This window comes from Tachyglossus aculeatus, chromosome 4 (genome assembly GCF_015852505.1).
Source record: "Tachyglossus aculeatus isolate mTacAcu1 chromosome 4, mTacAcu1.pri, whole genome shotgun sequence".
NCBI classification, from domain to species: Eukaryota; Metazoa; Chordata; class Mammalia; order Monotremata; family Tachyglossidae; genus Tachyglossus; species Tachyglossus aculeatus.
In genome coordinates this window covers 6025469-6040679 of record NC_052069.1, presented here as the reverse complement: position 1 = coordinate 6040679, position 15211 = coordinate 6025469, and the positions used below count along the sequence as shown (strand labels likewise).

The window sequence follows — 15211 nt, the reverse complement described above, 5'->3', positions numbered from 1 at the left end:
TAATCAGGTAGGGCCCAGTCCTTGTCCCACATGGGGCTGACTGTCTACAGGGCAGAGAGGACAGGAATTTCAACCCCAATTTACAGATGGGCTAACAGATGAGGCACAGAGAATTGAAATGACTTCCCCAAGGTCACACAACAGGAAAGTAGCTAAACTGGGATTAGAACCCGAGTCTCTTGAGTCTCCTGATTCTTAGCCCTGTGATCTTTTCACTAAGCCCTGCAGTTTGTGTACACCAAAATGTTCAGTACTCTGCACAGAGTAAGTGCTCCACAAATACTAATATTCAATCAATGGTATGATGGGGGCGTTTAGCACACAGAGCTAAGAGCTTGGGAGAGACAGTACAACAGAGTTGGTCAATGCAATCCCTGTCTATGAGGAGCTGGCAGTCTAAAGAGTTCTGATAATAAGAATGATGGCATTTATTAAGCGCTTACTACGTGCAAAGCACTGTTCTAAGCGCTGGGGAGGTTACAAGGTGATCAGGTTGTCCCACGGGGGGCTCACAGTCTTAATCCCCATGTTACAGATGAGGGAATTGAGGCCCGGAGAAGTTAAGTGACTTCCCCAAAGTCACACAGCTAATTGGCAGAGCTGGGATTTGAACCCCTGACCTCTGACTCCAAAGCCTGTGCTCTTTCCACTGAGCCACGCTGATCTCAATTGAGATCATTAAGAGTGACAAGGCTTTTTAGCGATCATTCACTCAATCGTATTTATTGAATGCTTACTGTGTACAGAAGACTTTACTAAGCCCTTGGGAGAGTACAATATAACAATAAACAGACACATTCCCTGCCCACAATGGGCTTACAGTCTCGAGGGGGAGATGGACATTAATATAAAGAAATCAATTACAGATATGGACAAAAGTGGTGTGGGGCTGGGAGAGGGGATGAATAAAGGGAGCAAGTCAGGGTGACGCAGAAGGGAGTGGGAGAAGAGGAAAGTGGAGCTTAGTCAGGGAAGGCCTCTTGGAGGAGATGGGTCTTCAACGAGGCTTTGTAAGCGGGGACGGTCGTTGTCTGTGGGATTAGAGGAGGGAGGGCATTCCAGGCCAGAGGTAGGACGTGGGCCGGGGGTCCACGGTGGGACAGGCGAGAACGAGGCCCATGGAGCAGGTTAGCAGCGGTAGAGGAGCGGAGGGTGCGGGCTGGGATCGAGAAGGAGAGAAGGGAGGTGAGGGAGGTGGGGGCAAGGGGATGGACAGCTTTGAAGCCGATGGTGAGCAGTTTCTGTTTGATGGGGAGGTGGATGGACAACCATTGGAGGTTCTTGAGGAATGGGGAATCAGTGTCTGCTGAAAAATGAATAGCTGAGGAGCTGGCTGCTTATCTACACTGACAGGGTGTTATGTGGGTAAAATTTAAAGTAACTCTTGGCCCCAGTGCCAACTCTGTTCAGCCCATAAAGAACCCCCCCTGCCAGCTTTAATGGAAAATTCAACCGAACACCATTATTAGAATTAAACTATCCAGCTGGCAAATATACCTCTACATTCGAATGCTCTCTACTATTATCCAATCCAAATATTTGTTCATCCAGTGCTGTCCGCATTTATGAATAATAACAGTGATAAGAATAATATATGTTAAGCACTCATTACGTGCCAAACACTGTACTAAGCGTTGGGGCAGATACAAATTAAGGAGGTCTTACATGGGGCTCACAGTCTCAAAGGGAGAACAGGCGCTGGAATCCCCATTTTGCAGATGAGGGAACTGAGGCCCAGAGAACTGAAGTGACTCGACTGAGGTCACGTAGCAGACAAGTGGAGGAGCCGGGATTAGAACCCAGGCCCTCTGAGTCCCAGGCCCGGGCTCTTTCCATTGAGCCACCCCGCTTTTCTCCCGGATCAGACATGACCAGACCAGACAACACACAGAGCCAGTGGAAAGTATTTATTTTCAAATGCTCGGATTCTCGATGCTGATGGAAAAGAGGCAGATGTTTAAAGCTACAGTAGCTCCAGTCTCACGACAGTGTCGGACTAACCAGTTTATTTAAGGAACTGCAAAAGGATATAGAGTGGAATAGGAGTGCAAACATTCAAGACACTAAAAATAAAAATGCAGATACCCCGAAACCCCAAACATCTGATGTACTTACGGTTAGACATTGTTTTTTTTTAGAATCACCTTCGATTTATCCCATTCACCTCTGATTTAACAGCTCTTTGTGGGCGGGGACCTTGTCTACCAACTCTGTTCTAAGTCGTGCTCTCCCAAGCGTCTAGTACAGTGCTCCGCACACAGGAAGCGGTCAATAAACACGACGGATCGATTTATCCCATTTCGGGAGCCGTCTCGACGACGATGGAGGGATTCTTTCTTTCCACCCAAAGAGACGGAAGGATCCAAAGTCCAGACCCAAACCCTACTGAATTTTGTCACCTCTGCTTTTATTTGAAGGTGGAGATTTAGCTCAATTTGATTTTGTCCCCTCCCTTCACCAGCGTCTGGGTTTTACAAGAACATGCGGACGCGCTCTCCAAGGTTGGGGGCTTTCTCATGACTGAGCGAGAATACCATTTGACAGATCGCTGCTCAACCAACAGACCTACAGTTTATTCTATTGCACGCCAGACCCTTCTCCCCCAGAGCCTCGGCCCTAGAAAATTGAGTTCTCTTTTCACGACTTGAAAGATAAAGCCAGAAAGTGGAGAGAATAGCGGAGCTATTGATCTTATAACACGTATTTACAAACAGCACTGTCTTACGGTTGAGTGGAGTGAATGCTTGCTGTGTGCGACGTAAAAGAAACCAAAAAAGAGAAAAAAAAAACCCACTCCAATCGCTAGCGCTTTGCAGTTGTGAAACAGCGTCCTATAAGGTTTCGGGATGCCCTAATGAAAGGGACATTATCTTGAAATTCTCTACGGATACCTTCCTATGCCTTAGTACACTGCAATTGTAACATGGACATGTATTTTTTACTAAAATAAAACCTCTGGTAGCATAATTAAAGTGATCCTCCCGGGGTGTGAGCTCTTTAGGCCACAGCGTGCGGCTAAAATCCAACAGTGAATTTAAGATGCTTGGTGGCCTTAATTTTTGAGCCTTGAGAGAACCAGATGAAAAACAGCTGTTGGCACCTGCTTCTCTTTCACCTCCAGCTCTTGGGACATCTGATTATCCCCTGTGGCATGGTCACACCCTCACTATTTACCCCTTCACTTCATCGCCTCCTTCACTCCTGTTGTTATTGCTACAAAACCTCTTCCAGTTTAAGGTTCTTCCCTTCCCTATAAGGCTCCCTTTTTCAACAGGAAAGACCCTAAAATCCCCGGCGATTTATAGTTAGCTTCACTGCATCCACGGCTAGGAAAAAGATTATCAACAGAAACAGCTGGCCACTCCGTTATAGTACTAATGATAAGAGCTTGGTCATTTATAGAGCGCCTGGATGTTTTTCCAGAACGCTTCCATAGCAAGGACCACGTTTCATCTGCTCGTATTCCTGGGTGATAAGGACAGGCAGATACTGGCCATCCCCATTTTAAAGATGAGGAGGCTGAGGCCCAGAGAGGTCAAGCAGCCTGTCCAAAGTCACCCAGCAGGCTAAGGGGAGAGTCAGGACCCCAAGAACTTTCTAGAAGGGAGTCCCAGCCCTTACCCCTAGATGATTCTCAATCTGGGAGCTGAGATCTTCCTCCTCTAGGTATCTCTCCCTCTACCAACACAATGAAGTCAGACAATGGTTCAACAGCAAGGATAGATGTGAATTCGGGCAAGAAGGATTTTGTTTTGCGTTACGCTTTTCTGTCCGTGAGAGGTTAGAAAAGCAGGGCCTTTTTCTTGAGTTCGTTCCTTTTCCACAGAGCCAGGCGATCAAATTCTTCGGCGGTCATCCCAAACACTTCCTGGAATTCTTCGGGGGACAAGTGTCTCTTTGAAAGAAAATGGAAAAAAAAAAAAAGGTTAACTCATTCGGTAAAAATCGAGGTTCTGGGAAAATAATAATAATAATAATGGCATTTGTTAGGTGTTTACTATGTGCACTGTCCTATGTGCTGTGGTGGATACAAGCAAATGGGGTTGGACACAGTTCATGTCCCATATGAGGCTCACAGTCTGAATCCCTGTTTTACAGATGAGGTCGCTGAGGCCCAGAGAAGTGAAGTGACTTGTCCAAGGTCACACAAAGACAGGTGACCGAGTTGGGATTAGAACCCATGACCTTCTGATTCGCAGGCCCGGACTCTATACTCGACACCATACTGCTTCTCCAGTGTGGTCAGCCTTGTACTGACAAATTCATTCATTCATTCAATCATATTTATTAAGCACTTACTGTGTGCAGAGCACTGTACAATACAACAATGAGCAGTGACAATCCCTGCCCTCCATGAGCTCAGAGACTAGAGGTGGGGAGACACATATCAATACAAATAAATAAAATTTCCAATATGGAAATAAGTGGTGTGGGCTGAGGGAGCAGGAGAGAGAAAAGGGAGGGAGTCAGGATGACACAGAAGGGAGTGGGAGATGAGAAACAGTGGGGCTTAGTCAGGGAGGAGGAGATGGGCCTTCAGTAAGGCTTTCAATGGGGGGAGAGCCATTGTCTGTGGGATTTGAGGAGGGAGAGCATTCCAGGACAAAGGCAGGATATGGGCTGGGAGGCGACGGCAGGACAGGTGAGAATGAGGCCCAGTGAGGAGGTGAGCGGCTGCAGAGGAGTGGAGGGTGCGGGCTGGGATGGAGAAGGACAGAAGGGAGGTGAGGTAGGAGGGGGCGAGGGGATGGATGGCTTTGAAGCCAATGGTGAGGAGTTATGGAATTGGATAGGCAACCACTGGAGATTTTGGGCAAATGAACTGACTTGCCCAAGATCACACAGCAGACAAGTGGCAGAGCTGGAATTAGGACCCAGGTCCTCTAACTCCCAAGCCCGTGCACTTTCCACTAGGCCAGGATCCTCCTCTCAACCTCTTTTCTCTCTCAAAACCTCCTTCTTATTGTAATTATCACTGTCATCATTACTGTAAACCGACAATGAGAAGGGCTGGTCAGATCTTTGGCCAATATGGAAGTTTATGGAAGTTTATGCTCCGTGTTAACTCTAATCCCCTGTGGAAATGGATTTGACTGATGACTTCAGTGCTGGATGAAGGCTGGGAAAACAGGAGGCTCTAGACTGTAGGCTCGTTGTGGGCAGGGAATATGTCTGTTTGCCATAGTGGCTAGAGACTGGGGTGGGAGTCAGAAGGTCCTGGGTTCTAATCCCAGCTCTGCCACTTGTCTGTTGTGAGATCTTTGCCACTTCACTTCTCTGGGCCTAAATCACCTCATCTGTAAAGTGGGATTAAGGCTGTGAGCCTGACTGTGGGACAGGGACTGTGTCCATCCTGATTACCTTGTATCTACCCCAGCTCTTAGAATAGAGCCTGGCACATAGTAAGTGCTTAACAAATACCAAGTGCTTAGTACAGTGCTCTGTAATAATAATAATAATGATGGCATTTGTTAAGCGCTTACTATGTGCAAAGCACTATTCTAAACTCTGGGGAGGTTACTAGGTGATCAGGTTGTCCCATGGGGGGCTCACAGTCTTAATCCCCATTTTACAGATGTGGGAACTGAGGCTCAGAGAAGTTAAGTGACTTGCCCGAAGTCACACAGCTGACAAATGGCGGAGCCGGAACTTGAACCCATGACCTCTGGCTCCCAAGCCCGGGCTCTTCCCACTGAGCCATGCTGCTTCTCTAATGTACATCTCTGTACATGGAAAGTCAATACGAATGACTGACTGACATCCCGAAAGTCTATAGTAATAATAATAATTATAATAATTGTGTTATTTGTTAATGGCTTACTATGTGCCAGTCACTGCAATAATAATAATGATGGTATTTGTTAAGCATTTGTTAAGCAATGCCAAGCATTGTTCTAAGCGCTGGGGTAGACACAAGGTCATCAGGTTGTCCCACGTGGGACTCACAGTCTTAATCCCCATTTTACAGATGAAGTAACTGAGGCACAGAGAAGTTAAGTGAATTGCCCTATTGAGAGCTCACCTTCTCCCAGACTGAGCCCCCTCCTTCCTCTCCCCCTCCTCCCCCTCTCCATGCCCCCGACCTTACCGCCTTCCCTTCCCCACAGCACCTGTATATATGTATATATGTTTTTACGTATTTATTACTCTATTTATTTTACTTGTACATATTCTATTTATTTTATTTTGTTAATATGTTTTGTTTTGTTCTCTGTCTTCCCCTTCTAGTCTGTGAGCCCACTGTTGGGTAGGGACCATCTCTATATGTTGCCAACTTGTAATTCCCAAGCACTTAGTCCAGTGCTCTGCACACAGTAAGCGCTCAATAAATACGACTGAATGAATGAATTGTCCAAAGTCACACAGCCGACAAGTGGCAGAGCGGGGATTAGAACCCATGACCTCTGACTCCCAAGCCCAGGCTCTTTCCACTAAGCCATGTTGCTTCTCAAGTACTAAGTATTCATTACTAAGGACTGGGGTAGATACAAGGTAATTGGGCTGGACACGGTCCTTGTCCCCCCCGGGGCTCACAGTCTTCACCGCCATTTTACAGATAATAATAATAATAATAATGGCATTTATTAAGCACTTACTATGTGCAAAGCACTGTTCTAAGCACTGGGGAGGTTACAAGGTGACCAGAATGTCCCACGGGGGGCTCACAGTCTTCATCCCCATTTTACAGATGAGGTACCTGAGGCACAGAGAAGCGAAGTGACTTGCCCAAATTGGCAGAGCCGGGATTTGAACCCATGACCTCTAACTCCAAAGCCCATGCCCTTTCCATTGAGCCACGCTGTTTCTTCATTTATTCATTCATTCAATCACATTTTTTGAGCACTTATAGTATGCAGAGCACTGTACTAAGTGCTTGGAAAGTACAATTCAGCAACAGAGATAGTCCTTACCCAACAATGGGCTCGCAGTCTAGAAGGGAAAACTAAATACGTGCCAAGTACTGTTCTAAGCGCTGAGGTAGATACAAGGTAATCAGGTTGTCCCATGTGGGGGGCACAGTCTTCATCCCCATTTTACAGATGAGGGAACTGAGGCACAAAGAAGTGACGTGACTCGCCCAAGGTCACACAGCAGACAACTGGCGGAGCCGGGATAAGAACCCATGATCTTCTAACTCCCAAGGTCTGTGCTCTAACCACTGCGGAATGATGAAGTGACTTGCCCAAGGTCACACAGCAGACAAGTGGCAGAGCCAGGATTAGAACCCAGGTCCTTGGGACTCATCATCATCATCATCATCATCAATCGTATTTATTGAGCGCTTACTGTGTGCAGAGCACTGTACTAAGCACTTGGGAAGTACAATTTGGCAACATATAGAGACAGTCCCTACCCAACAGTGGGCTCACCATCTAAAAGGGGGAGACAGAGAACAAACCCAAACATACTAACAAAATTAAATAGAATAGATATGTACAAGTAAAATAAATAAATAAATAAATAAATAGAGTAACAAATATGTACAAACATATATACATATATACAGGTGCAGTGGGGAAGGGAAGGAGGTAAGATGGGGGGATGGAGAGGGGGGCGAGGGGGAGAGGAAGAAAGGGGTTCAGTCTGGGAAGGCCTCCTGGAGGAGGTGAGCTCTCAGCAGGGCCTTGAAGGGAGAAAGAGAGCTAGCTTGGCGGATGGGCAGAGGGAGGGCATTCCAGGCCCGGGGGATGACGTGGGCCGGGGGTCGATGGCGGGACAGGCGAGAGCGAGGTACGGTGAGGAGATTAGCGGCAGAGGAGTGGAGGGTGCGGGCTGGGCTGGAAAAGGAGAGAAGGGAGGTGAGGTAGGAGGGGGCGAGGGGATGGATGGACAGCCTTGAAGCCCAGGGTGAGGAGTTTCTGCCTGATGCGCAGATTGATTGGTAGCCACTGGAGAATTTTGAGGAGGGGAGTAACATGCCCACAGCGTTTCTGCACAAAGACAATCCGGGCAGCGGTGTGAAGTATGGATTGAAGTGGGGAGAGACACGAGGATGGGAGATCAGAGAGAAGGCTGATGCAGTAATCCAGACGGGATAGGATGAGAGCTTGAACGAGAAGGGTCCCATGCCCGGGCTCTACCCAGTCGGCCACGCTGCTCTAACATAGCTTTCTCAGGACATGGATCAATGCAGAAGGCAGGCCCGCCTTTTCTGTATTTCAGACAGACTCCTCCAGCTGCCTTGGCAAAGAGCCACGCGCTGACTCCTTTTTTCCCCCAGGCCCATGGATCTGAACCAAGCAGATGTGATTGAAATCTTATATTATCCGGGTGGTGCACATTCACTAGGGTCATTTTTCAAATGGGCTAGGCCAATAGTTTCTTCCGTCTGCTTACAGATATTTTCGTGTCTCTCGAGATACATAAAAAAATAAAAAAAAAATTAAACAAGGGTCAAAACTGCTAGGCTCCACCGTCTTTTTACTTGATAAAGTGATGGTTTTAGTGCTCTGTGTGTTGCAACTACCCTCCAGTTCTACCTAGTACGATCACTAGTAATAGCCCTCTTCCTCTCTTCAAAGCCCTACTGAGAGCTCACCTCCTCCAGGAGGCCTTCCCACACTGAGCCCCCCTTTTCCTCTCCTCCTCCCCATCCTCCTCTGCCCAACCTCCTTCCCCTCCCCACAGCACTTGGATATATTTGTACAGATTTATTACTCTATTTATTTTACTTGTACATCTTCTAGACTGTGAGCCCGCTGTTGGGTAGGGACCGTCTCTATATGTTGCCAACTTGTACTTCCCAAGCGCTTAGTACAGTGCTCTGCACACAGTAAGCACTCAATAAATACGATTGAATGAATGAATTGAATGAATGAATATTTACTATTCTATTTATTTTGTTAATGATGTGCGTATAGCCTTAATTCTATTTGTTCTGACTATTTTGACACCCATCTACATGTTTTGTTTTGTTGTCTGTCTCCCCCTTCTAGAATGTGAGCCCGTTGTTGGGTAGGGACCATCTCTATATGTTACCAACTTGTACTTCCCAAGCGCTTAGTACAGTGCTCTGCACACAGTAAGCGCTCAATAAATACGATTGAATGAATGAACGAATGAAAAGGAGCGTGGGCCTGGAGTCAGAAGGACCTGGGTTCTAATCCCGGCCCTGCCATCTGTCTGCTGTGTGACCTTGTGATGTGACCTTGGGCAAGTCATTTCATCGCTCTGGGTGTTCCCTCACCTGTGAAATGGGGATTAAGACAGTCAGCCCTACATGGGACATGGACTGTGTCCAACCTGAATATCTTGTAATAATAATAATAATAATAATAACAATAATAATAATAGCATTTGTTAAGCGCTTACTATGTGCCAAGCACTGTTCTAAGTACTGGAAAATAGTAACGATGAGGGTTGGATTCAAACCCATGCCTGCAGAGCACAATGGTTTAGCAATCCATCGCCTTAAACACCAGTGCTTAGGACAGCCAGTGAGTTGTATTTGTTGAGCGCTTAGTGTGAAAAAGCACTGTACTATGAGCAGGGCACTGTACTAAGCATTTGGGATGCCCACTGCCTCCAACCTCAGAAGCATCATCTCCAACGTACATCACTTCATTCCAGATTCTACCATGGTCTTTTGAAACACTATTAGGGCAGGGATCATGTCTTCTAACCACAGTGCTCTCTCCCAAGCGTCTAGTACAGTGTCTGCACATGGTCAGCTCTTAATAAATGCTTCTCCTGGACAAATCCAACTTTCCCTCCATCTCTTACCTCCTTGAACATACTTATTCATTCAATCGCATGTATTGAGCGCTTACTGTGTGCAGAGCACTGTACTAAGCGCTTGAAAAGTACAATTCAGCAATAAAAGAGAGAAAACCCCTGCCCACAATGGACTCACGGTCTAGAATACATCAATCAATCAAGATATCAATCAATCAATCAAGCAATGGTACTTGATTGCAATGGATTGCAGCGTGGCTTAGCGAATAGAGCCCGGGTTTGGGAGTCAGAGGATGTGGGTTCTAATCCCGGCTCCGCCACTTGTCTCCTGTGTGACCTTGGGCAAGCCACTTAATAATAATAGTAATAATAATAATAATAATAATAATATTTGTTAAGTGCTTACTATGTACCAGGCACTGTACTAAACGCTGGGTGGATACAAGCAAGCTGGTTTAGACATGGGTCCTGCATGGGGCTCACTTAACTTCTCTGTGCCTCAGTTACCTTATCTGTAAATGCAGATTAAGACAGTGAGCCCCACGAGGGACAATCTGATTACCTTGCATTTACCTCAGCGCTTAGTACAGTGCTTGGCACATAGGAAGTACCTAAGAAACACCATATTTTTTGTTTTTACTCATTCGACTCTTACTGTATGCAGAGATCTGTACTAAGCACTTGGAAGAGCACAGTTGCAATAGAGTTGGTAGTCACAATCCTGAACAACCTGTCAGCTCATTGTGGGCAGGGAACTCTGTTGCATTGGACTCTTCCAAGTGCTTAGTACAGTGCTCTGCACACTGTCAGCACTTACTAAATACCACTGATGGATTGATAAATGGTTTATAATCAATGAATCAATCAGTCAGTGCTGCTCAGAGCACTTAAAAGAGCACAATACAGTAGCATTGGTAGAGATGATTCTTACCCACAAGGAGTTTACAGTCTAGAGGAAGAGACAGAGATGAAAATAATCCATTCTGAGCAGAGGAAATGAAATGGGGAGAGTGTAAAAATGCACCCATAAGTGTTGTGGGGCTGGGGGTGGGGAGAATATCACATGCTTTAAGGGGACAGATGCAAGGGCACATATGTGATGCTGAAGGGAGACTCAGGGAATCAATCAAATCAATAATGATCAAATCATCTGTAAAATGGGGATTAAGATTGTGAGCCCTGCATGGGACAACCTGATCACCTTGTATCCTCCCCAGCACTTAGAACATTGCTTTGCACATACTACTTTTAGACTGTGAGCCCACTGTTGGGTAGGGACTGTCTCTATGTGTTGCCAATTTGTACTTCCCAAGCGCTTAGTACAGCGCTCTGCACATAGTAAGCGCTCAATAAATACGACTGATTGATTACTACCACTACTCTTAATAATAATGGCATTTATTAAGTGCTTACTATGTGCAAAGCACTGTTCTAAGCACTGGGGAGGTTACAAGGTGATCAGGTTGTCCCACAGGGGGCTCACAGTCTTAATCCCCACTTTACAGATGAGGGAACTGAGGCACAGAGAAGTGAAGTGACTTGCCCAAAGTCACACAGCTGACAGTTGGTGGAGCCGGGACTTGAACCCATGGGCTCTGACTCCAAAGCCCGGACTTTTTCCACTGAGCCACACTGCTTCTCTAAGCAGTGCACATACTAAGTGCTTGACAAATACCAAATATCAAATACCAGACTGAGCCCCCTTCTTTCTCTCCCCCTCCTCCCCCTCCCCCTCCTCCCCGCCTTACCTCCTTCCCCTCCCCACAGCACCTGTATTTATGTATGTATGTAAATGTATTTATGTTTGTACATATTTATTACTCTATTTATTTATTTATTTTATTTGTACATATTTATTCTATTTATTTTATTTTGTTAATATGTTTTGTTTTGTTGTCTGTCTCCCCCCTTCTAGACCGTGAGCCCGCTGTTGGGTAGGGACCGTTTCTATATGTTGCCAACTTGTAATTCCCAAGCGCTTAGTACAGTGTTCTGCACACAGTAAGCGCTCAATAAATACGATTGAATGAATGAATGAATATGTGGCAGGCCCTGTACTAAGCGCTGGGGTGGATACAGGCAAATCGGGTTGGACACAGTCCCTGTCCCACGTGGGGCTCACAGTCTCATTTTACATCCATTTTACAGATGAGGTTACTGAGGCCCAGAGAAGTGAAGCGACTTGCCCAAGGTCACACAGCAGACAAGTGTCGGAGCCGGGATTAGAACTCATGACCTTCTGACTCCCAGGACCAGTCTCTATCCACTACGCCGTGCTGCTTCCTCAAACAAGCCCGCTGTTGGGTAGGGACCGTCTCTATATGTTGCCAACTTGGATTTCCCAAGCGCTTAGTACAGTGCTCGGCACACAGTAAGCGCTCAATAAATACTTCTGAATGAATCAATCAATGATATTTATAGAGCACTGTACAAAACGTTTGGGGAGAACAATTCAACAGAATTATTCATTCATGCATTCAATCATATTTATTGAGCACTTACTGTGTGAGGAACACTGTACTAAGTGCTTGGAAAGTGCAATCCCTAACCAACAATGGGCTCACAGTCTAGAAGGGGGGAGACGGACAACAAAACAAAACAAAACCAGTAGATGGGCATTAATAGCATCAATATACATAAGTAGAATCAATCATATTTATTGAGCGCTTATTGTGTGCAGAGCACTGTACTAAGCGCTTGGGAAGTACAAGCTGGCAACATACAGAGACAGTCCCTACCCAACAGTGGGCTCACAGTCTAGAATGGGGAGACAGAGAACAAAACCAAACATACTAACAAAATAAAATAAATAGAATAGATATGTACAAGTAAAATAGAGTAATAAATATGTACAAACATATATACATATATACATGTGCTGTGGGGAAGGGAAGGAGGTAAGATGGGGGGGATGGAGAGGGGGACAAGGGGGAGAGGAAGGAAGGGGCTCAGTCTGGGAAGGCCTCCTGGAGGAGGTGAGCTCTCAGTAGGGCCTTGAGCATAATAATAGATGAATCAATCAATCAGTCGTATTTATTGAGCGCTTACTGTGTGCAGAGCACTGTACTAAGCGCTTGGGAAGTACAAGTTGGCACCATATAGAGAGAGTCCCTACCCAACAGTGGGCTCACAGTCTAAAAGACTGTGTATAGATATATACACATTATTAATAAAATAAATAGAATAATAAATCCCCGTCCACAATGAGCATACAGTCTAGATGGGGAAATGTGGATGTGGTGAGAGAAGAGAAGACCTTCTGCCTGTCTATCAGCAGTACTTTCAGAGCCATTAATGATGTGCAAAACGCTGCACTAAACACTTGGGAGACAACTCTAGAACCTTGCCTACAACGAATAAATACTTGAGCGCGTTGGATAGTGGGTCTTGGAAGGCGAAGAAAGGAACTTCACTTTTTACCAGAACCAAGATTATCCCAAGAAGATTTCAAAATGCTCCATGGACTTCAAACAACCAATATCTCAGCTTCCCCCGCCACAAACCTGCGTCCTGTACAAACTTCACTTTACAAAGGGAAAGGGGGACTGAATTGTACTCCACAAATCCTTCCAATCCCACTTCTTTGCTTTGTGACTTTGGGTACGTCACATTCATTCATTCATTCATTCATTCATTTGATCGTATTTATTGAGCGCTTACTGTGTGCACAGCACTGTACTGAGCGCTTGGGAAGTACAAGTTGGCAACATATAGAGACGGTCCCTACCCAACAGCGGGCTCACAGTCTAGAAGGGGGAGACAGACAACAAAACAAAACATATTAACAAAATAAAATAAATAGAATAAATATGTACAAATAAAATAAATAGTGTAATAAATACGTACAAACATATATACATATATACAGGTGGTGTGGGGAGGGGAAGGAGGTAAGTCACATCACTTCTCTGTGCCTCAGTGACCTCATCTGTAAAATGGGGATGAAGACTGTGAGCCCCACGTGGGACAACCTGATCACCTTGTATCTGCCCCAGCACTTAGAACAGTGCTTGGCACATAGTAAGCACTTAACAAATACCATCATTATTATTATTCCCCACCCATAATGAGTTTACAGTCTAGAGGGAAGGACACGCTTAGTGGAAAAGGACCAGGCCTGGGAATCAGAAAACTTTGGTTATCAACTCAGCGCTGCCACTTGCTGTGTGACCTTGGTGCTCTGCACACAGTAAGTGCTCAATAAATACGACTGATTGATTCTCAGGACATCAGTTTCTTTATATGTAAAATGGGATTAAAAACCTTTCCTCCTTCCCCTTTAGACTGTAAGGCAGGAACTATGTCTGACCTGATTATCTTATAGTAAGCCCAGCACTTATTACAGCTCTTGGCACATAATAAACATAAACATAATAAACATAAAAAATAGAGAGGCAGCATGGCTCAGTGGAAAGAGTTTGGCCTTGGGAGTCACATGTTATGGTTTCTAATCCAGGCTCTGCAGCTTGTCAGCTGTGTGACTTTGGGCAAGTCACTTAATTTCTCTGTGCCTCAGTGACCTCATCTGTAAAATGGGGATGAAGACTGTGAGCCCCATGGGGACACCCTGATCACCTTGTATCCCTCAGTGCTTAGAACAGAGCTTTGCACATAGTAAGTGCTTAACAAATACCATCATCATTATCATCATCACCACCAAACACTTAACAAGTACCACTATCATTATTCTTACTGCAGAAGCAATCAAGGGATCGCTCCTTGCGTAATTGATGAATCATAATCCTTAGGGGGCCTAGAAAATGGAAAGGAAATAAAAGCAGCCTTTCAATAAGATCTAACCGCATACTCCAGCAATTTGAAAATGCATTCCATTTTGAAGCAATGCTGATACTCTTCACCATCGACCAGTAAACCAAAGCCACACAAAATGGTCCAGTTGTTAATTAAATGGTTGAAAGTCTCGCCGTATCAAACGAAAACTCCTCACTGTTGGTTTCAAAGCTGTGCATCCCCTCTCCCCCTCCTCCGTCCCCTTCCTTCTCTCCTTCTCCATCCCAGCCCGCACCCTCCGCTCCTCCGCCACCACTCACCTCCTCACTGGGCCTCCATCTCGCCTGTCCCGCCGTCGACCCCCGGCCCACGTCCTACCTCTGGCCCGGAATGCCCTCCCTCCGCACATCCGCCAATCTAACTCACTTCTCCCCTTCAAAGCCCTACTGAAAGCTCACCTCCTCCAGGAGGCCTTCATCATCAATCGTATTTATTGAGCGCTTACTATGTGCAGAGCACTGTACTAAGCGCTTGGGAAGTACAAATTGGCAACATACAGAGACAGTCCCTACCCAACAGTGGGCTCACAGTCTAAAAGGGGGAGACAGAGAACAAAAACAAACATACTAACAAAATAAAATAAATAGAATAGATATGTACAAGTAAAATAAATAAATAGAGTAATAAATATGTACAAACATATATACAGGTGCTGTGGGGAAGGGAAGGAGGTAAGATGGGGGGATGGAGAGGGGGACGAGGGGGAGAGGAAGGAAGGGGCTCAGTCTGGGAAGGCCTCCTGGAG

General features: G+C 45.7%; 1 protein-coding gene across 18 annotated transcripts in view; it reads right to left on the bottom strand.

Annotated features, from left to right (window-relative positions):
• Positions 1-1892: 1892 nt before the first annotated feature.
• The window catches only part of ABLIM2 (actin binding LIM protein family member 2), a 308934-nt gene continuing 295615 nt past the window's right edge, over positions 1893-15211 (bottom strand). For all 18 annotated transcript variants that reach the window (XM_038744827.1, XM_038744831.1, XM_038744830.1 and 15 more), the window contains one exon: positions 1893-3895. In XM_038744827.1, coding sequence (XP_038600755.1) covers positions 3782-3895 — 114 coding nt within the window. In that variant the 3' untranslated portion in view covers positions 1893-3781. The remainder of the gene's footprint in view (positions 3896-15211) is intronic.